Source organism: Aquarana catesbeiana, linkage group LG01 (assembly GCF_042186555.1).
Source record: "Aquarana catesbeiana isolate 2022-GZ linkage group LG01, ASM4218655v1, whole genome shotgun sequence".
NCBI lineage: Eukaryota > Metazoa > Chordata > Amphibia > Anura > Ranidae > Aquarana > Aquarana catesbeiana.
The window spans coordinates 599,777,677-599,801,454 of NC_133324.1; the positions used below are offsets into that span (position 1 = coordinate 599,777,677).

The window sequence follows — 23,778 nt, forward strand, 5'->3', positions numbered from 1 at the left end:
TCATAGGTGTGCGCAGCCTCTTGCATTAGGGTGTGCACCCCAAAGCTCAAATACATATGCATGTGTATATGTACTGATGGTGTCAGTAGGGCAGTAGACAGTGTCATTAGTTTTATTTTATTTTTAAATAAATTAATGTATTTTGTAACATTTTTTGGGGGGATGAAATATCAGTGGTCTAAACAGGGGGGAATATGCACCACACAAGGCGATTAGGGTGTGCCCAGGCACACCTGGCACACCCTGTGCGCACGCCTATGCATAGGATACATATTAGCCAATCTAGCAGGTGTGTAGTAGGTTCTGTGGAGAAATTTAAACTGGATCAGTTTATCCCTGGCTGAGACAAGATGTTTAAATGGCTGTTCCCACATGTCATCCCAGTCCTCTCCCTGAATATCAGGTACCTCAGAAACCCATTTCTCTCTACATTTAGTCACTGCAGGTGGTGTTTTTTTTAAATAATTCTTTATAGGCCATCGACAATGTTTTGAAAAGTTCCTCATCTGACAATAGGCTTTTAAGAGCAGAAGGCAGAGTCTCCACCCCCATATGGCAAAATTGGACCTGAAATGCATGGCGGAGTTGAAGAAAAAATGAAAGTAATATGAATTAGGGAGGTCATGTCTGTTTTTTAGTTGGTCAAAGGTTAAAAGTTCTCCCTCTCTAGTTATGCCCCCCACTGTTTTGATACCTTTGGCGGACCAAATTACTGGGTCAGGTATGTGGTAGAATTGCGGCCGACGGTTCAATGCACAATAAGTTTAAAGTGTTACTAAACCCACAACAGTAAAATCAGTCTGTACATGCAGTAAAGCATGCTTGTTATACTCATTGTGGAACCTAAGGGGTTAATCTTCTGCATTGTGTAAAAAGGCTGTTGATCCTGTCTTCTCTTATCTTCCCCTTATTCTATAGTCCCCAATCCATCTTCTAAAAAGTACAGAGCCTTGGAGTCACTCTGCACATGCTCAGTTTGGTGTGTATTGCAATCCCATTGAAATGAACTGATATAGCTATACATTACAGCACCATCTTGTGGTCACTTTTTCATATAGCGCTCTGGTTTGTGTGTGTCAGTTTGGTGTTATTGCTAGAGAGGTTTTTTTTTCTTGGGAGGGTGCATGTGATCACCACAGGGCCAATCAGCACTGTCCAGACAGTGGGTCAGGGGTCCTGCAGCCTCATAGAACAGAGTAGAATTAAAACTCCTCTTACAAGTGTTAACCAGTGCTCAGCCAGATACTGATAGAAGTCGTAAGACTGTTCTATACTGCTGAATCTGATGAGAAAAGCAGTTTATAGCTACTAAAATAATTGCATTTCCATGTTTTGTGTACTGTGGGAGACCAGATATAGTGAATGCAGGGTCCTGGGTTTAGTAACACTATAAGAGTTTATATAAGAATAAATAAAGATAACAAATGCTATTTACACCACATATTATTCGGAGTCCCTACCTTACAATATCACCTCGGTTTGAAAATTGGGGTGGGCTTTAACCACTTTAGCCCCGGAAGGATTTACCCCCTTCCTGACCAGAGCACTTTTTACAATTCGGCACTGCGTCGCTTTAACTGCTAATTGCGCGGTCATGCAATGCTGTACCCAAACGAAATTTGCGTCCTTTTCTTCCCACAAATAGAGCTTTCTTTTGATGGTATTTGATCACCTCTGCCGTTTTTATTTTTTGCGCTATAAACGGAAAAAGACCGAAAATTTTGAAAAAAAATGATATTTTCTACTTTTTGTTCTAAAAAAAATCCAATAAACTCAATTTTAGTCATACATTTAGGCCAAAATGTATTCGGCCACATGTCTTTGGTAAAAAAAATGTCAATAAGCGTATATTTATTGGTTTGCGCAAAAGTTATAGCGTCTACAAACTAGGGTACATTTTCTGGAATTTGCACAGCTTTTAGTTTATGACTGCCTATGTCATTTCTTGAGGTGCTAAAATGGCAGGGCAGTACAAACCCCCCCCAAATGACCCCATTTTGGAAAGTAGACATCCCAAGGAAATTGCTGAGAGGCATGTTGAGCCCATTGAATATTTATTTTTTTTGTCCCAAGTGATTGAATAATGACAAAAAAAAAAAAAAAAATTACAAAAAGTTGTCACTAAATGATATATTGCTCACACAGGCCATGGGCATATGTGGAATTGCACCCCAAAATACATTCAGCTGCTTCTCCTGAGTATGGGGATACCACATGTGTGGGACTTTTTGGGAGCCTAGCCGCGTACGGGGCCCCAAAAACCAAGCACCGCCTTCAGGATTTCTAAGGGCATACATTTTTGATTTCACTCCTCGCTGCCTATCACAGTTTTGAAGGCCATAAAATGCCATGATGGCACAAACCCCCCCCAAATGACCCCATTTTGGAAAGTAGACACCCCAAGCTATTTGCTGAGAGGCATGGTGAGTATTTTGCAGCTCTCATTTGTTTTTGAAAATGAAGAAAGACCAGAAAAAATTTTTTTTTTTTTCTTTTTTCAATTTTCAAAACTTTGTGACAAAAAGTGAGGTCTGCAAAATACTCACTATACCTCTCAGCAAATAGCTTGGGGTGTCTACTTTCCAAAATGGGGTCATTTGGGGGGGTTTTGTGCCACCTGGGCTTTCCATGGCCTCCGAAACTGTGATAGGCAGTGAAGAGTGAATTCAAAAATTTACGCCCTTAGAAAGCCTGAAGGCGGTGCTTGGATTTCGGGGTCCCGTACGCGGCTAGGCTCCCAAAAAGTCCCACACATGTGGTATCCCCATACTCAGGAGAAGCAACAGAATGTATTTTGGGGTGTAATTTTACATATTCCCATGGCATGTTTGAGCAATATATCATTTAGTGACAACTTTGTGCAAAAAAAAAAAAAAAATTTGTCTCTTTCCTGCAACTTGTGTCACAATATAAAATATTCCATGGACTCGACATGCCTCTCAGCAAATAGCTTGGGGTGTCTACTTTCCAAAATGGGGTCATTTGGGGGGGTTTTGAACTGTCTTGGCATTTTATGCACAACATTTAGAAGCTTATGTCACACATCACCCACTCTTCTAACCACTTGAATACAAAGCCCTTTCTGACACTTTTTGATTACATGAAAAAATTATTTTTTTTTGCAAGAAAATTACTTTGAACCCCCAAACATTATATATTTTTTTTAAAGCAAATGCCCTACAGATTAAAATGGTGGGTGTTTCATTTTTTTTTTCACACAGTATTTGCGCAGCGATTTTTCAAACGCATTTTTTGTGGAAAAAACACACTTTTAAAAAATTTTAATGCACTAAAACACACTATATTGCCCAAATGTTTGATGAAATAAAAAAGATGATCTTAGGCCGAGTACATGGATACCAAACATGACATGCTTTAAAATTGCGCACAAACGTGCAGTGGCAACAAAATTAATACATTTTTAAAAGCCTTTAAAAGCCTTTACAGGTTACCACTTTAGATTTACAGAGGAGGTCTACTGCTAAAATTACTGCCCTCGATCTGACGTTCGCGGTGACACCTCACATGCATGGTGCAATTGCTGTTTACATTTGACGCCAGACCGACGCTTGCGTTCGCCTTAGCATGAGAGCAGGGGGGACAGGGGTGCCTTTTTTTTTTTTTTTTCTTTATTATTTTTTTGCTTTTTTATCTTATTTTTAAACTGTACCTTTCATTTTTTTTTTTTTATCATTTTTATTGTTATCTCAGGGAATGTAAATATCCCCTATGATAGCAATAGGTAGTGACAGGTACTCTTTTTTGAAAAAATTGGGGTCTATTAGACCCTAGATCTCTCCTCTGCCCTCAAAGCATCTGACCACACCAAGATCGGTGTGAAAAAATGCTTCCCCAATTTCCCAATGGCGCTGTTTACATCCGGCGAAATCTAAGTCATAAAATGCTCGTAGCTTCCGGTTTCTTAGGCCATAGAGATGTTTGGAGCCACTCTGGTCTCTGATCAGCTCTATGGTCAGCTGGCTGAATCACCGGCTGCATTCTCAGGTTCCCTGTTGAGACAGGAGAGCCAGAGAAAAACATGGAAGACGGTGGGGGCATTCCCTCCCACTGCTTGTAAAAGCAGTCTAGAGGCTAATTAGCCGCTAGGATTGCTTTTACATGAAAGCCGACCGCTGGCTGAAAAGAATGATACCAAGATGATACCTAAACCTGCAGGCATCATTCTGATATAACCACTCAAAGTCGTGAATGGCGTACCTGAAGACAAAAAAATGGTTAACAATAAAGCACAGTGAACAGTAAAGTATAAAAAATTGCATACCTGAAAAGCAAACATGATAAAACATAATAACAATAAAACATTGCAGAATAGAATACAGTAAAAAAGAGCAGAACCATAGAGAGAGAGAATAGAGAGAGAGAGAACAATAAAACGACAACTATTTATTTTTTTTTATTTTTGTTTGTGTTTTTTTTTTTTTTTTACACTTTTTTTTTGTAACTGTAACCGGTTCCAGGTTCGGGTCTCTCAAAATGCGATGGCATCTTGGGAGACCCTGTGAAAGTGTGCCTAGTCTGTGCAATGCTGTACCCTACGCTAATACTCAACTAGTGAATGGTAGCGTTCAAAACATTCACCAATGTAAAGACCAGGATTGTCAGGACAGGAGGGACAATAATAGCGGGTGTCACGCCTATATCCGCACTTGCTGCAGACACAACATCTTTTTTGGGGGGGTTCGTTGGGTAGGGGTACTCGGGAGGACATAAAGAAAATGCCTCTCATGCAGCCGACTGCATTTGGTTGGGGATGTGAATGGGGGAAGTACGGGCGCTGCAGAAGCGGTGGGTTCCCAATTAGGATTGGCGAATGCAGTAGGAAGGGCATTATGGGCACGACGGGCCTGTGTTCGTCTTCTTGGTGGCAGCGGGACACTACTTGTGCTTGCCACCTCACCAGCTTGAACTGCACTTATGGGACTCGCCACGTCACCAAGTGTTACTGCAGTGCTGGTTTGACTACGACCGGGTGTACTAGGCCGCTGGCGCTTGCCAGTTCACCAAAACGCTACCAAAAAAACTGTTAGCGATCGCAGGGATCAGGCCTGACTCTGCGAACGCTGCAGTTATGCGTTTAGTGTTTTGTAAGTGACAGTGATCGATCGATACTGCACTTGGGTGGGCTGGGCTGGGCCGGGCGGAGGGGCAAAACGCAGGTGCTAGCAGGTATCTGGGCTGATCCCGCTAACACTGCGTTTTTGGGAATCCTAAACTGCTGGGGATGCTAGTATAGATCTGATCGGATCAGATATTGATGCGTTCAGATACTATACCACTAAGGGAGGTGTACGGTGCGTGGGTGTTAGCGCTACTGGTACTAACCTGACGCTGCCTGGGGCTGGTGCTTGCCATTTCACCAAAAAGCTACCAAAAAAACTGTTAGCGATCGCAGGGATCAGGCCTGACTCTGCGAACGCTGCAGTTATGCGTTTAGTGTTTTGTAAGTGACAGTGATCGATCGATACTGCACTTGGGTGGGCCGAGCCGGGTGGAGGGGCAAAATGCAGGTGCTAGCAGGTATCTGGGCTGATCCCGCTAACACTGCGTTTTTGGGAACCCTAAACTGCTGGGGACGCTAGTATAGATCTGATCGGATCAGATATTGATCCGTTCAGATACTATACCACTAAGGGAGGCGTATGCTGCGTGCGTGGGTGTTAGCGGTAGTGGCGCTAATCTGACGCTGCCTGGGGCGACGCATATCACCGCCGGGCGATCGGGGGGCTAAACCTTTATTCGGTAATAAACGGCGGGTGCCCTGACACTATAAAAAATAAACGAACTAACCAGCGTCACCCGTAACGGTTATACAGTGATCAGTGGTGAAAGGGTTAACTAGGGGGCAATCAAGGGGTTAAAACATTTATTCGGTAGTATATGGGGGTCCCTGTCGCTATAAAACGCTGACGGCGAACCTAAATATTTACCTCACTAACTAGCGTCACCAGCGACACTAATACAGCGATCAGAAAAATGATTGCTTAGCGACACTGGTGACAGGGGGTGATCAAGGGGTTAAAACTTTATTAGGGGGGGTTAGGGGGGTACCCTAGACCTAAAGGGGGCTAATACTCACTGCCCTACCACTTCTAACTGTCACAAACTGACACCAATCAGTAATCAGGAAAAAAAAAAAAAAAAAAAAAAAGAAAACAGCTTGGTGTCAGTTTGTGACAGGGGGGGGGGGGTGATTGGGGGGGGGATCGGGGGTGTTTAGTGTGCCTGGCATGTTCTACTGTGTTGTGTAGTGTTTTACACTTACTCGGATGTCTTCTCTCCTCGGCGCTGGAACGGAAACTGCCGAGCCGAGGAGAGATGACATCACATCCTCTGCCCGTGTGTACTATACACAGGCAGGGGATGTTTCTCATTGGCTGGGAGCGATCGCGAGGGGAGGGCCACGATCGGATGGCCTCCCCCTCATCTCTGATCGCTGCCAGACAAATGTCGACCGCCGCTGGCACCGGGGGGGGGTCCGATCAGACCCCCCGCCCGCGGGAAGGCATCACGTATCAGGTACGTGATTTTGCCTGCCCGTGCCGCTCTGTTGACGTATATAGACGTGAGGCGGTCGGCAAGTGGTTAAGGCATGATTTCATATGACTACAGAAAACAGCACATTGACACCACAGAAGTACTGTATATGCCAAGATTGAAGAAAAAGTCGCTCTCTGGCGACCTCACTGTCCTTAAAACCATTTTATTCAGGTCACACAATCCACATTCTTGAATCCCACCTGTCACAATGCGTTTCACTTTTACTGGCTTAATCATGGATACTAGGGGTAATCCCGGGGAAAGTACGCAGCTCAGAATATACAGCTCTAATTAAACCTAAATAATCCAACATATCATGGCAACGTTTTAAAGGAGACATATGACCTTTGAGGAACAAAAGATTTAAATAAATGAATTGGATTTGACTGAATGGTTCTGTGATAGATCACAGGATTCAGGTAAAAGCCTATAGAAAACCTATTTCAAGGAACTCACTTTGCGCTAATAGCTGTCATCCTGTTCATGTTAAAAAGGATATCCTAATTGGATAGTTCATTAGAGCTAGATGTACTGAAAATGCTCCACTTTAGCGGATTTTGAAGTGGAAAATTTGGCTCTGGGGTAGAGATCTTTTGAATGGGGGTACAATCAACCATAAGAGGTACCTAAATAAGTGCTAAAAATACTCAGAGAAAGAAACCCTTGAAAAGGGTCCTTCCTGGAGAGAGAAAAAAAAATGATATCTGTGACAGATTTCAACCAATCACTTTTGTCACTTAATATAGCTTAGAGTTTGAAAAGGTAACAAAGGCTGTATATAGATATATACCTATCCTACCAGGAGACCCCAACCTTAGGGAAGTGTTATCCTCAGGTATACGTTTTGTGGCTAAAAAAGGCATCAACATTAGGCAATATCGTATCATCCAGTCTAATTCAGTCAAAAAAAGAGAAAGATGACATGGTTGAGGATTGCAGGGATTTACAAATGTGGGGAATCCTGTTGCGCTAGTTGTTTTCTTTCAGGAGACCAACATAGAGTAGTGTCATACACAAATGGAGAAGATTTGAGATCAAACAATTATTGACTTACCAAAGTATATAGTGTACGTCATTGCTTGTGTATCATGTAAGAAACAATGTGTGGGTAGGACAACAAGACACTTTTCTAATTGTATGAGGGATCATCCTTCTAATATTAGGACAGGGAAAACTCAAGTGTGGCAAGACATTTTGTAACACACCATAAGTCACATTTAGAATCATTTAAAGTCCAGATAATAGAAAGTATTGATGGTACAGCGAGAGGCTGTGATCATTGTTATATGTTAAGCAGGGATGAAATATTCTGGATACTTATTCCTGATATGTGTCTGCTATACCATGTACTTATATGAGAAAATATTATGTTCTCGTTGTATGGCTTCCTTTATGTGAAATCCCTGGTGTTCCTGCCAATCCCTTTGCATCCCTATTAAAAATTGACCACGCTAAGCAGGAGAGCACAACGTGGTCAGTTCTCTAGCTATGCTGGAAACTCAGTGTTCTCTCCTCCAATGATCAGACTTGTCCTGACATGCCCCCCTCTGCACAGCCATTTACTGGGAAGCTTAGTATCTGCTGCTTCTCCTCCCCCTAGCTTGTATGCAGCTGAGAACAGAGGGAAAGTGATCACCTAAAAAAGGGGAAAAAGTTACAGTATTTATGTTTTTTATATCTATACAAAAATGTTTTGCCATTCATTTCTATTTTAAACTGAAAGGGTTGTTTTACAAGGTGATGGTTTACAATCACTTTAAGTTGGATACTTGTATCATATTGTATGGAATTAACTTTGAATAAGACATGACACATTATTAATAATAAATCATGATCATTAGTATTGTTAAATTATACTGCATATATACTATATTGTCAAAAGTATTTGGACACCTGCCTTTACACACACATGAACTGGGTTGAAAGGGTTTGAACTGGGTTGGAACGAAAGGGTTTAATATTGTGTTGGCCCACTCTTTGCTGCTATAACAGCTTCAACTCTTCTGGGAAGGCTGTCCACAAGGTTTAGGAGTGTGTCTATTGGAATGTTTGACCATTCTTCCAGAAGCGCATTTGTGAGGTCGGGCACTGATGTGGACGAGAAGGCCTGGCTCACAGTCTCTGCTCTAATTCATCCCAAAGGTGTTCTATTGGGTTGAGGTCAGGACTCTGTGCAGGCCTGTCAAATTCCTCCACTCCCAAACTCGTTCATCCATGTCTTTATGGACCTTGCTTTGTGCACTAGTCCAAATCATTTGGTGGTGGGGGATTATGGTGTGGGGTTGTTTTTCAGGGGTTGGGCTTGGGCCTTTAGTTCCAGTGAAGGGAACTCTTAAGGCGTCAGCATACCAAGACATTTTGGACAATTTCATACTCCCAACTTTGTGGGAACAGTTTGGGGATGGCCCCTTCCTGTTCCAACATGACTGAGCACCAGTGCACAAAGCATGGTCCATAAAGACATGGATGAGTGAGTTTGGGGTGAAGGAACTTGACTGGATTGTGGCTCACTGGATACCCAACAGGTGCTTTGAAATGTATAATAAACTGCAATACCATAAGTGGATGTTTTACTGAATGAAAATAAGAAATATAAGTTTGTCAAAATCTTTGCCAACATCATTTTGGTTACTCTACCTTGTATAAATGATAAAGCTCAAACAGTATTTCATATTTTATGGACAGAATGTGACATGAGCAAAATTTACAATGGGTAAAAATATATATTTACACTAACCCAAAAGGATAAAAAAAAAAATATGTGAACGGTGCTGCTGCTTAAAAGTGTATGTATATAGAAAGAAAGCACACATCCACAATTTCTGTTCACTAGTGGATGTGCGCTTTCTTTCTATATACATAATTTACAATGGGACATAAAAAGTATTTACAGTACTTACAGACTAATATTAAATATTGAAATATCTTTGAATGACATACAGCATCCAGAGTTACAAAACAATCATGTATTGTAGTTTTGCTTACAGTAATTTGCATATAGTGAGAATCTTTAGAGGCATATATTTTAATCAATGTCATTATAATATGCATCAAACTGGTTTTTAATGCCCGTTTTAAGCAACTAGAAATTGCTTCTTATTAATGTTCAAGTATCATCTTCATCCTCACTAACTCCCAAGTCATTATCGGCACTTCCAAGCTCTTCCTTTTTCCTAAAATATTCCTGTTTTATCTTTTCGAGTTCAGCTAGGTCTGCCTTGACTTTCATCAAATGCACAGCTCTACGATTTCTTATATGCTTCATCGGGAAAGGGTTCATCTCATTGAAGGCAATGTTCATTAGTTTTCTGGAAAGAGAAAAGATGCTAAGTAATACAATACATAATGGTATTTGAAGGATCATTTTTTTTACATATTTGCACAGATTATTAACTTATGTTCTGTGCTAAATAAGCATAGGCATCTCAAACAGTTTAGAGCAGCCTTTCACAACCTTTTTACCCCAAAGGAACCCTTGCAATAATTTTCAGGTCTCAGGAAATCCCTGCTAAGATTAGTTAATTGGTGGTCATTGGGAAAAATGCCCCTTACGTTGGTGGTGGCACCTTCACATTGGAGGTCAGTTAGCCACATATCAAGGAACCCCTGGCAACCTCCAGAGGAACCCTAGGGTTGCATGAAACCATGCCTGAGAATGGCTGGTTTAGAGTTACATAACGTACGTGTCCATGTTTACAGGCACAATACAGCCATCCTCTGATTATTTCCCCCATAATGAATAAAAACATGCAGGCTTTAGTTGCCAGATTGGGTGATTTATGTATAACTGCATGAAAGAGGTAAGAGGAAAGATCAGGTCAAGATGGTCACCGCGTCCTGGTCCACGTCCTACGTCACATGTCTTTGCTCCACCCAACGTTTCATCATGAAAATGCGTCATCAGGGGCGAAATGTCATTTCATGACGAAACGTTGGGTGGAGCAAAGACGTGTGACGTAGGACGTGGACCAGGACGCGGCGGCCACCTTGTCGGTTGGAAATGCTGGTCGTTTCCATATGCCTACTTGCTTGCTTGCAATTTTTATCATGTGAGTGTATTAGCCTGTTTTTTACTCAATAAATTGTTTATCTGGATGCCTGCGCAATGAGCGTTCCCTTCTTTTCATCCCTGTGATTACCAATGTTGATGCTGAAGTCCGTCCATTGATTTCCTGGCTGAATGAAGGTGGCCTTTTGAGCTCTGTTATCCAATCCTGGGAAGTGGATCAGTTTAACCTTGGTGAAGTGGACCAATTTGTGCAGAGGATCGTTGGTGTTATTACTTATTTTATCCATCGCTTATACCCCTTCTATTGAGGGTAAGAGTCAGTATTATTGGGTGCTGGTGGCGGCTGTTCTATCCATGATTTCTTGATTCATCTTGTGGTGGACTTTGATTGGATCGTTTTTTACCAGCTTATCATTGACAAACTTTATTTTAAATTAGCGCTACACCTTCTTATTTATTGATTTTCAGTGTACCCAGCAATATAGTGTTAGCTGCTATCCTATAATAATTTTAAGCTCCACAGATTTGTATGTTTTATACTTTACAATAAAACATGCTAAAACACCTGCCCAAAGTACAAATAAAACAAACTTCACTTGCACATTACATCCTTAAGGATTTGTAAAATATCCCTGAAAACATTTTTTGAAAGTATAGGACCTGAACAATTGCAGATGGTGTTGTTGATTTTGTACATTGCATGATATTTGCACAAACATTTAGTAAATTTATACTTTTAATAAAAATGCACAAAAGTCATAATAATGTACACACAGCCAGGGCTGGACTGGGACAAAAATTTGGCCCTGGACTTCACCCAGACTGGCCCACTTTGACAGGTCTCTCCCATGCCGGCTTGCCACCCAAGCCCCCCCCCCCCCCACTAGCTATTAGCCGTTCTACATTATTTCTCTTATAGGCAGTACCAGTGGGGAAGCTAGACATTATTTCACCTGGGGCAAAGAATCAGTTTGGTGCCCCCCCCCCCCCCCCCCAATGGAACAAGATTAGGCAGGAAAGTGAGGCCGCCCTCCTTCCAGATCGTATGATGAGCTTCTAAGTGTTGACTCCTGAGCATCATGTCTGTATTCAGGTGCGCTGCATAACTAGCCAGGGAGAGGAGGTGAGCACTGCGGGGGGGACAGAGGACTGGAGGGAGGCAGCGGTCCACTGTCACTGAAATCGGCCCACTGAGCCATCGGCCCACCGGGAAACTCCCTGTAGTCCCAATGGCCAGTACATGCCTGCACACAGCACAGTGATGCTCATATACAACATAATATATCAAACAGGATCTAAATGAGAAAACAATGCTAAAGTGGTTTTAAAGTCTAACAGTTTTTTTTCTACGTTAATGCATTCCCTGCATTATGGTAAAAAAATCTTCACTAACTGTTCTCCCTCCCCCAAACACTTACTGGAGCCCTGTCAGCGATCCAGTGTTGTTCCAGCTGCAGTTCTTCTTCCTTCACCCTTCTGGTCTCACAGGAGGTAGAGAGCAGCGGGAGCCATAAGCTCCCGCTGCTGTCAGTCAGATCCTGTGAAGAGGGGGGCGTGGCTACGTGGTGTCTGTCCATGGTCGTACACAGCCTCACTCGGCAGCACACCCACATGGGTGCCCCCATAGCGCATGGCATTGCTATAAGGGTACCCACAGGATGTAGGTGCAGAGAGTGCCAGCGGGGAACTCCAAAAGAGGAGGTAAGGAACTGCTCTGCCATTGCAAAAAGCAGGTAAATACAACCTCTTATTGTTTAAAAAAAAAGGCTTTAATTCAACTTTAGTAACAAACACTTATAAATGGAAAATTGGGTCTTTTGCAAAACAGTGAAAATCAAAAAGGTACGCAAAATTGTAAATAAACTACAATAAATACCTTTACTGCTTTCCTTATTGATCATAAAGCTCTAATAATGCTCCTAACAATATTCTTAAACCTCTAAAGTATGTGGGGATAATGTATGCCGTGCAATAAAGGTCTGATCTGTGAATACTTGTCACAATGGTGTGCATTGTATGTTATGTGTTTGGAGGTGGACTGCATGTGTGTATGTATGGGGTTTTTTTGTGTGTGTATTTTAAAGCAACTCTGCCGCTAAAATAAAAAGATACAAGAAAAGCAGGTTGTTAAAGTGGTAGTAAACTCTGTTACACCACTTGTACCTACAGATAAGCCTATCATAAGGTTTACCTGTAGGTACTCTGAATATCTCCTAAACTTGCACAGTGATATGACATGACATCACCGACACATGCGCTCTGAAGGTCCGGCTTACAGTGTTTGACCTTCAGAGCCTGGTGGCTCCCGCATGCATGCCCAAAGTGACGTCATCGTGCCCCCGGCCACTCATGTAGCCAGAGGCCGCAAACCCGGAAGGAAGACCGGGGAAAGATGTCAGTCCTCTCAGCGTCCACAATGTGGCACTGGAGGGCTTCGTTCTAAGGTAAGTTTCTCATAATGTGCTAGTATGCGATGCATACTGACATTGCCTTGCACTGATTTATTTTTTTAACCACCTGCGGTTTACTACCGCTTTAAGGAAGAATATGAATACATGTCAGCCTGTCAGATGCATACTAGCACATTATGACATTGCCTTGCAGGGTAATTTATTTTTTTTAACCACCTGCGGTTTACTACCGCTTTAAGGAAGAATATGAATACATGTCAGCCTGTCAGTTGGTAACTACAAACTTTGCTGTCTTGCAGAGCTATTGCGAATGCAGGTATCTGAATTTTCCAGAAGTATTGGATGACTTGTCCTTTACATGCCTTGGTTCCATTTGCCTGCTGCCATGTCACTATAGGAATCCTTAGCAATTTAGTAATTGTTGGGCAGAGCCACCCTGTGGCAGGGGGACATGGCATATGAAACTGCCAAAATGACTGATACCAGCAACATCTATAGCTCTGCAAAGGGGAGAATGGAGGTGGTGGGTTTTTTTTGGTTTTTTTAGCAACAAGGCTGCTTTAAATATTTTATTATGTTTTAACTTTTATACTTTTCATTTTTTACTAACGGTAAAAAAAAACAAAGTGATCTATCTATGGCAGCTGTAAAACAAAATAATATATTTATTGCAGCTATAACGACAAGCCTATAGCAGCGTTTGTTTACATGACAAGTACAGTAAAAAAAAAAAAAAAAACACCATGACCTGCCTTCCATACCAGGTTATTTGATACTTCTTTCAGTGTGTCACATAAAGCGCTATGTTTCCTGTTTTCCTTATACAGGATCCTTTCATCAGGCAAAATTGCTTCAATTTTACCCAATAAAGAAACCCTGCATAGGTTTTGAAACATTGCATATTATGTGACATACCTCACTAATGCTAACAAAGTTGGTAAATAAAGTATGCAGTCCCTGTCTCAATATGTTCACAGACACACGGCCTGCCTCTCTCCCCCGCCTAATCTTTTCCTACCCATCTTTCGCTGCCCATTAAATGTAGATCCTGGCAATAAGTTTCATGCCCAGCACCAGCCACTTTCCTCTGAGTTTGACTGCTACATGACTTCTGTACAGCAGCACATCATCCCTATTTTACACTGGTATTCATAGGTACTGCACACATTCTGTAACCCCACACAAGTTAGAGGTTAAAAATTAGAAAGTCTGGCCCAGATACCTTAGGCAGGGCCCAGCAGTGAAATAGTTCAACATCACTGCCACCCACCCAACTCTTCTGTGAAATACAAATACTTTAACTTTTTTTTTGCAGGTTAGAATAAAGTGGATTGTTACAGAAGCATCATGCAAATCATATTACTGGTAGGAATGTATAAAGAGGGCACAAAATGGGCCCACTTGCTTGAGAATGTGGCCACCCCGTCGCATTATTTCATATATTTATTTGGGGATTACAGCATTCAGACCAGCAGGTGATTAGGGTGCTGTCCCCTTTAAGTTTTTTTTAGGACCAGGTTAGCGGACCAATGGGAAGCCAGGAAATCTTCTGGATAACTTGGGAGAGTTTATTTAAGGGCTGGGGAGATAAAGTTCTCCCTCTTTCCCGGCGGCAAGACAGGAAGAAGAAAGCTCCCTCCTTCCCACCCCAGTGGCGAACACTTTATGTGGTTGGGTCACCCTGGCATCTGGGGGGGGGGGGGGGGGGACTATTTATTTTCTGTGTAAAAATGTATATGGTACTGCTGCTCGAGTACCAAAAATTGAGCAGCAAGAATTGAAGTTTATTTGAATTCATGAAGTCATTTGGTTGGTAATAAAAGAGTATTGAAGGATAATTTATATGAAAAAACAATAAAGCGCCGCAGCCATTTTATTTGCCAAAAAATGTAGTATCTTGAGTCGTTATTTTATATATTGTATCTGGGGAGAGAAGTGTTTTTGGGAGGTGTGTGGCATGCAGTCTCATAATCCTGATGTGCAATCCAGGAATGGAATGAATAAAAGAAGGGGAAAGGGGGCAAACTTGCTATTGGGTGGCTTTATAAATGGTAGACTGGACCTGGGAGGCATATGCCCTGCAGGCCATCCTCCACTGTTACTGGTGGTTCAGTTTTCTGTCCCAAGTCAGACTTCAGATCACCCAGCAAACAGCACAGTAATCCTCACACATCTCTATTTTCTCACAGTGAGAAGAACTGCTGAAGTAGTGCCAGATACCGGTACTGTAGTACTGGTCACTGGATCACCACACCACTCTCTTCTTCTGTTGCTTTGGTAGGAAAGGAGAGCAAAGGGTCAGAACATCTGTCAAGTTTTATTGCTGCCTGTGACTCTATTGGGTACATTCACTTGCTATTTTACTAAGGACTCATACACACTGGGCATTTATCCCTGGTGCATGAGGCTCTGGCATTTAGGTATAAGTAAAAAGTACTGGCACACCATCCAGTCCCATTGCCAGCAGCCAGTAAAAGTCTATGTGAGGTTGACAACTGCTGTGGCTGGATGTGGAAACATCGGGTAAAATAACAAAATCGTTACCTAATATGGTGTTGGAACGCCTTTGGCATAGCCTGTTTTAAGGACCCCTCTTTCCTTCATGGGATGGTGGCGTTATGAGTTTCAAGCCCCCATTGTTTGATTTCAGTGGGGAGGTTTTGTGATAGGTCAAAAAATGTCAGCTGATTGGGAATGTTCTGGAAGTTCTGGGGGGTCCTCTAGTAAAGGTAATTTAGGGTCACCTGATCCCCAAGAATATTCCAGAAATTTCCAGGACCCTTATTTAAGCAGGAGGCTGAGCAATTTTTTAGCCAGTCACCAGAGGGATAGTTGAAGAGCACTCCAATCATTTTGGCTGATTTCGTTAACAGTTTTAAAGTATTTATTGATTAAAAGAGTTATGGTGAATTGCTAATTGTTTATATTTGTGAAAAACAATAAACAAGGCTGTGGCCGTTAATAATCCAGCTTGGCGTGTCTAGTGTTCTTTGTATGTTTGGAGTTCATGCTGCCTTCTATCCCATGTTACATCACTTCCTCTTTCAAAATGAAACATATGATCACTTGCAAATCACACCTGCAAATCATGTAGTGTTTCCATATTTTTGTCCAAACCCTGTATGTTTAGGGCAGTACGCACCCAGGGTCATATGTCCAGAACCCAGACACCTACATGCTGGACCCTAATGCACTGGGACTAAATGCCCAGTGTGCATGTGATTTAAAATAAAACAGGGTTCATTTTTTTTTTAAATAAAGCTGAACTTTGGGTAAAAAAAGTTTTACCCTTGTAGTGGGTTTCCCTCCCCACTGCAAGAATAACCTGCTTATTTTACTATGGAATGATGAATAAGGTGACATACCTACTTTATTCTTTGGCATCTGGTGCTTTCTTCCACTGTAAGATGCTCTGAAATGTGGGCAGGCCCTCAACATTTTTCTGTACAGTGCAGGACTTCTGGTGCTGCATTGTACGGGGTGACGTCAGAGAGCTGCAACCTGTGGTTTTAGAGGACCAGTCACAGAGGGATACGCCTGAGCAACAAGGAATAAGGTAAGTATATCACCTTATTTATCATCCCCTAAATAAAAAAGAGCATTTAACTCTTGCAGTGGGGAGGGGGTCCCAGTGCAAGGGTAAATCATGTTTTCCCTGGAGTTCAGCTTTAATACTGGTGCAGTATATTTCGTCTGAACCATCTAAAATGTTTGCTTGCCTTAAACTATCCTGTATAATGTCTTGGCTGCATACTCATGAATCTAAAAAAGACCAGTGTAGTCATGAAGCAAATAAAATAATAATCCTATTTGAGCACCTCCTCACCAGCCTTTTTGTTTAATTGTTTGGACTGCCTCAAAGAAAACATGCTTGCATATTAACTGTTGCTTTTTTACGGCAACCTAGATGGGTGTGTGGTATGCATTTGCCTTTAAGAATGTATTTATTACTAAGAATACACTAGTATTTGTCTCATACCCCTCTGACAAGTCCTAATCAGCACCTTGTCGGTGCAGTACTTTCATACCCTATGTACTCCTTAAAATACTTTTTTGCTATATTTAACAACACAATAATTGGTAAGGATTCTGATTTACCTGCCATCACAGATGGTCTTGGTGAAAAATGAAAGGTATTGGTAGATTTCTGTTTCATCATTCAGCTTTAGGATCTCTTCCTCATTATATTTAAATATTGCAAGCGCATAACGGAAAATGACCTGTCAAAGTGTTAGAAATAAATAAAAAAATAACAGCTGATAATTGTCAATCATAAGATGCAACACGTGTAATGCTTAAAGTGGAGGGCCACCCTGAAAAAAAAAATTTCACCAAAAATCCTAAAAAAAATAAAAAAAAACATTTGAAAAAAAAATGTTTTTTAACTTACCTGAACCCTTGTTGCTAGGCAGTCTTCCTAATCTGCCGCTTCCTATTCCGTGGCGTGTTCTGCTCATAGCTGAGCGGCCCCGTTGCCTTCTGGGAACTGTGTGTGTTCCCAGAAAACCATGGGGCCATTCACAGATTGCTCGCGCGTGCACAGTAGGAAGTGGCAGTGAAGCCGCAAGGCTCCACTGCCTGTTTCCCTTACTTAGAATGGCGGTGGCGGGACCCGAGAGCCGAGTGACGGGTCAGCCTCGGGCGGCCGACATCGCGGGCACCCAGGACAGGTAAGTACTTATTTACAAATACTGTAGCTGCTGACTTTTAATTTTTTTTTCAGGGATGGAATCCCGCTTTAACATTTTCATAAAACCCTACCCCAACTAATGTCATTTAAAATACAACTAAAGGATCCTGTATGGCAGTCTAAACAAGTCCCAATCAAGTTACTATGTAATGCACAAGCCTCATATAGTAAACAAAAACTTTTACCCCCTCTGAGTTAGCCAATTCCTCCTTCCTTTGTGTCTCATATGATCCCCCTTCCAGACACTGCAGCTCACAGTGTGCAGCAACAGAGCATGTGCTGTCATTTCAGAAAGCAGTGAGCATGAGTGGATGTGGCCAGGAGCTGATTGACAATCTACAGGCATCTACAATCAGTTTGAATATATTTGAATAATATTTCTCAAGTTTGACTGCAAAAGTTCAAACTCTCTAAAGACAATTTAATATATATTATTATTATTATTATTATATATTATTTCTTCTATTTACATATATGGATAATGAAATTGTATTAATTAAAAAAAAAATAAAAAATCTAAGTACCTTTTCTCATGGCCATTATACAGCAGACACTGGCTTTCCCCAGCTCTTTCTGTTGTTCAGGGAAACATCAGTAGTAGGGATGAGTCCGATGCTCGAGCCGAACAGCGAACAATATGCGGTGTTCGGAGCAAACTCGAATACTGCCGGAACACCGTTAAAGTCTATGGGACACTAACATGAAAAATCAAAAGTGCTAATTTTAAAGGCTTTTATGCAAGTTATAGTCATAAAAAGTGTTTGGGGACCCAGGTCCTGCCCCAGGGGACATGTATCAATGCAAACATTTTTTTTTAAATTGTCCGTTTTTTTTTAGGAGCAGTGATTTTTTTAATGCTTAAAGTGAAACAATAAAAATGAAATATTCCTTTAAATATCGTGCCTGGGGGGTGTCTATAGTATGCCTGTAAAGTGGCGCATTTTCCCGTGTTTAGAATAGTACCATAGCAAATGACATTTCTAAAGGAAAAAAAAAATTGTCATTTAAAACTGATTGCGGCTGTAATGAATTGTCGGGGCTCGGCAATATAGATACAGATAATTGAAAAAAATTGAAAAAAAGAGCAAGGGATCCCCCCTCGTCCATTAACAGGCCCTTCTGGTATGAATATTAAGGGGAACCACGAAACAAAATTTTTTTCAAAAATTGCGTGGGGTTCCCCCTAAAATCCATACCAGGCTCTTCGGGTCTAATATGGAAATTAAGGGGAACCCTGCACCAAATATTTTTAAAAAATGGCGTAGGGGTCTCCCCCAAGGTATGGATTTAAGGGGAACCCTGCGCCAAAATTTTTAAAAAATGGAGTGTGGGTCCCCCCCAAAATTCATACCAGACCCTTATCCGAGCACGCAACCTGGCAGGCCACAGGAAAAGAGGGGGGATGAGAGAGCGCCCACCCTCCTGAACCGTACCAGGCCACATGCCCTCAACATGGGGAGGGTGCTTTGGGGTAGCCCCCCAAAGCACCATGTCCCCATGTTGATGGAGACAAGGGCCTCATCCCCACAACCCTTGCCTGGTGTTTGTGGGGGTCTGCGGGTGGGGGGCTTATCGGAATCTGGAAGCCCCCTTTAACAAGGGGACCCCCAGATCCTCCCCCCATGTGAATTGGTAAAGGGGTACCAATATACCCCTACCATTTCACAAAAAAGTGTCAAAATGGTAAAAAAGACAAGAGACAGCTTGGGACAAGTCCTTTATTAAAAAATAAAAAATGTCCCACGTTGTAAGTTCACGCCGCCCAATGGACCGAAAAAGAAAAAAAAAAGCCGCAACCGACTCGCCTCCATGGGAGGCTCCCGCTGACTGATGCGTCTTCGCTGTGACAGTGTGTCAGAGGGGGGCGTGATCACCCGGTTACCTCACCGGGTGGCCCCGTCCTCAGTTATATAAGAGCTGTCACAGCGAAGACGCGTCAGGCGTCGGGAGCCTCCCGTGGAGGCGATTCGGTTGCGGCTTTTTTTATTCTCTTTTTTGGTCCGTCGGACGGCATGAACTTATACCGTGGGACATTTTTATTTTTTAATAAAGTACTTGTCCCAAGCTGTCTCTTGTCTTTTTTACCATTTTGACACTTTTTTGTGAAATGGTAGGGGTACATTTGTACCCCGTTACCAATTCACATAAAGGGGGTGGGATCTGAGGGTCCCCTTGTTAAAGGGGCTTCAGGATTCCGATAAGCTCCCCGCCCGCAGACCCCCACAACCACCGGTCAAAGGTTGTTGGGATGAGGCCCTTGGCCCCATCAACATGGGGGCAAGGTGCTTTGGGGGGCTACCCCAAAGCACCCTCCCCATGTTGAGGGCACGTGGCCTGGTACGGTTAAGGGGGGGCGCTCTCTCTTCCCCCCTTTTTTCCTGCGGCCTGCCAGGTTGCGTGCTTGGATAAGGGTCTGGTATGGATTTTGGGGGACCCCTACGCCATTTTTTTAAATTTTGTTGCAGGGTTCCCCTTAAAATCCATACCAGACCCTTCAAGTCTGGTATGGATTTTGGGGGGGACCCCTACGCCATTTTTTTTTTTTATTTGGCGCAGGGTTCCCCTTAATTTCCATATCAGGCCCGAAGGGCCTGGTATGGATTTTAGGGGGACCCCCACGCAATTTTTTTTTTTTTAATTTGGTTCAGGGTTCCTCTTAATATTCATACCAGACCCAAAAGGCCTGATAATGGTCTGAGGGGGGATCCCATGCTTTTTTTTTTAATGAGTTTTATCTATATTGCCGAGACCCAACAAATCATTACAGCCGCGATCAGTTTTACATGACAATTTTTCCTTTGAAATTTCACTTTGCTGTGGTACTGTTCTAAACACGGGAAAAATGCGCCACTTTACAGGCATACTATAGACACACCCCAGGCACAATATTTAAAGGAATATTTCATTTTTATTGTTTCACTTTAAGCAATAAAACAAATCACTGCTCCCGAAAAACGGCCATTTAAAAAAAAAATTTGCTTTGATACATGTCCCCTGGGGCAGGACCCAGGTCTCCAAACACTTTTAATGACAATAACTTGCATATAAGCCTTTAAAATTAGCACTTTTGATTATTCACATTCGTGTCCCATAGACTTTAACGGTGTTCGCGTGTTCTACCAAATTTTTTGCCTGTTCGCATGTTCTGCTGTGAACCGAACAGGAGGGTGTTAGGCTCATCCCTAATCAGTAGGAGCCTCTATTAAGTCGTTGTAAAGGCTGATTTGTCAATCACAGCCAGTGAGCCAATGAGGAGAGAGTGGAGGGCGGTGCTGAGCCGAAGCTCTATGTGTCTCATGGACTTGCTATTGGAGGCACTGGTCAAGGGGGAGGAGGCAAGAGTGCCAACGGGGACCCCGAGAAGACAGGGATCGGGGATGCTCTGTGCAAAACCACTGAACAGAGCAGGTAAGTATAGGATGTTTACCATTTTAAGAAAAAACAAACCTTTAGAATCACTTTAACAAACACTGTAATGATATCTAGGGGGAAGTTCTGACAGTCACAGCCTGCTCCATGCCCCTCTAGCCTGTGTCTATTGTGTTTATGTACTTAGAATTATAAGGAAGTGATGTCTCCATCAATCAAAATGTAATATCCCATCCCTATAGTGTAGACTTGTTTAGCTGGTGTGGAGGAGAGAGGGGGTGAGCTGTATTTTATATCTCTGTATACACCCACATGTGTGACTCTATGGTCACGTGGGCTGCTCAGGGAGAAAATGCTCAAAATAAAAACACACTGAAAACCAACCATGCTCACTAGCTGTGGCAACGGCTGTTCTGCAGAATCTCCAGCTGCAACGGGGATACAGACAGAAGGGAGGGACAGAGAACAGCAAGTTTTTTTTTCAGAATACAGAGGACAAATCTTAAAGTTGCTGAGTGAGAGTGATCAGCATACAATACAACAACATTACATTATTATACGTTATTTATTATACAACATTTTATATTAGTTTTTACTGATATAGGTTTATAGTCACTTTAAGTGTTTTAAAGTTAATCTTTCTCATGAAAACATTCAGCAGAATATCATTCCAAAAGTTCTTTATGAATACAACAAATTATTTCAAAAGCCTAAGGCACTATACAGTATCTCACAAAAGTGAGTACACCCCTCGTATTTTTGTAAATATTTTATTATATCTTTTCATGTGACAACACTGAAGAAATGACACTTTGCTACAATGTAAAGTAGTAAGTGTACAGCTTGTATAACAGTGTATATTTGCTGTACCCTCAAAATAACTCAACATTTACTCACTTTTGTTGCCAGCGGTTTAGACATTAATGGCTGTGTGTTGAGTTATTTTGAGGGGACAGCAAATTTACACTGTTATACAAGCTGTACACTCAATACTTTACATTGTAACAAAGTGTCATTTCTTCAGTGTTGTCACATGAAAAGATATAATAAAATATTTACAAAAATTTGAGGGGTGTACTCACTTTTGTGAGATACTGTACCTTCTGAAGTTACTCCACAGAAATGATTTTTCACGTAGTACACAAATGGTAAGCTGGCCATGCACTTCTACACCACTTTGTATTATTATTATTATTCAGGATTTTTAAAGCGCCAACAGTTTACGCAGCGCTTAGGGCACACAGTACAATTACAATACAATTTAATACAGTAGGAATTAGTATTGTATTCATTTTGGTTAGTTCTCTGAAGAATTCCTACCTTTGTTCCTTCATACAGGAAGGCATCCCACACTCTCAGAAGAATATCACTAACCAGGCTATCAACAAACACTACCAGAAACCAGTTGTAAGTGATAAGAGAGAGGTCGATCTTGTATTGCTGAAAATGTGCATTCAAACGAGGCAGTTTTTCCAAAAAGCAATCCTTGAATACTCTTTGATCAACCTAAGGACATAACAGAGTTCCTTGTCAACACTTATCTGAGTGATATAACAAACTGATCATTTTCATTTGATATTGTTGCTGCACTAAGTAAACTCTTTTGCATGCAGTGTCTTCAAATATATTCGTAGCTTAGGGTGACAATAGACAGTAAGGGGTAGTTTACACTTGCTTCAAAACAAGGCTTTGGACACGCTTTGTTAAAGCTCTCTGAACGCCAATAAAAAGCTCCTGTCACTATATAAAATGGTTAGCTTAAAGTCCTATTTACACCTTGCTTTTGCTTGGTGCTTCAGTGGGGCTTCGATGAGGCTTTGGTGGAGCTTCTATGGGGCTTTGGTGAGGCTTTGATGAGGCTTTGGTGGGGTTTCAAGTGAGCTATGCCATAGACTTCTATGGAGGCTTTGAAGATGCTTTGAAGCACAACTAAAGCGACAATAGGATATAAAGCGAAGCCAAAGCAAAGCAAAAGCAAGGTGTAAACAGGACTGTAAGCTAACCATTTTATTTAGTGACAAGACGCTTTGACTAGTGTTCAGAGGGCTTTAACAAATCATGTCCGAAGCCTTGTTTTGAAACAAGTGTAAACTAGCCGTTAATGTGTGTTGAAGCCGAACCAAGTGTAAATGAGCCCTAATAGTGTTTAAGCTGGTTGAACACTGATAGAAATGTGGCTAGTTTAGTAAGAATCAGTGTGTGGTAATCCCAGCTTGACAGAAGGTGATTGTTTGATCGAGTTCTGTAGGAGGGTCATGTTAAAATGTTTTTCTTGATAAGCCAATCAGCCCGCAACCACTGAGCAGCGTATTCTTACAACAGCCGATGTAGTCAGAATACAATGTCCCCGTGGGGTTATTCCTCCATCCACCTCATTTATGTTTATAAATGATATATTTATGTGTTTTTTTCATGTAACCATCTATGGCCAGTTTTAGATATAAGTAAATTATCTGAGTGCTGAAAATGTTTTCTCTCCCTGAAAGGCACACAGAAACAGCACATTCATATCCTAAAATTAAGTATGTCTTTGAGCACAAAAGATACTAGCGATTGCAGTTTTATCATGAGGGAAGAGAAAATAAGCAGAAAAGTTTAAACTGGCCAGTATCTTTTTGTCTTAGGAGGTCTGGAAGGAGTTACTGGGAATATCTGTGGTGATGTGGTATATTTGCTAAACCCGCTCTCACCCTCCTAAATCCTATACCCTGTAGAGGAAAGATCTGCATTCTTACCTAATC

At 41.8% G+C, this 23,778-nt stretch overlaps 1 protein-coding gene across 4 annotated transcripts in view; it reads right to left on the bottom strand.

The window, feature by feature from the left end:
• Window positions 1-9,219: 9,219 nt before the first annotated feature.
• The window catches only part of TBC1D2 (TBC1 domain family member 2), an 83,068-nt gene continuing 68,509 nt past the window's right edge, over window positions 9,220-23,778 (bottom strand). For all 4 annotated transcript variants that reach the window (XM_073598632.1, XM_073598648.1, XM_073598640.1 and 1 more), the window contains exons 12-14: window positions 22,358-22,543; window positions 17,077-17,198; window positions 9,220-9,866 (exon numbers count right to left, since the gene is read on the bottom strand). In XM_073598632.1, coding sequence (XP_073454733.1) covers window positions 9,665-9,866; window positions 17,077-17,198; window positions 22,358-22,543 — 510 coding nt within the window. In that variant the 3' untranslated portion in view covers window positions 9,220-9,664. The remainder of the gene's footprint in view (window positions 9,867-17,076; window positions 17,199-22,357; window positions 22,544-23,778) is intronic.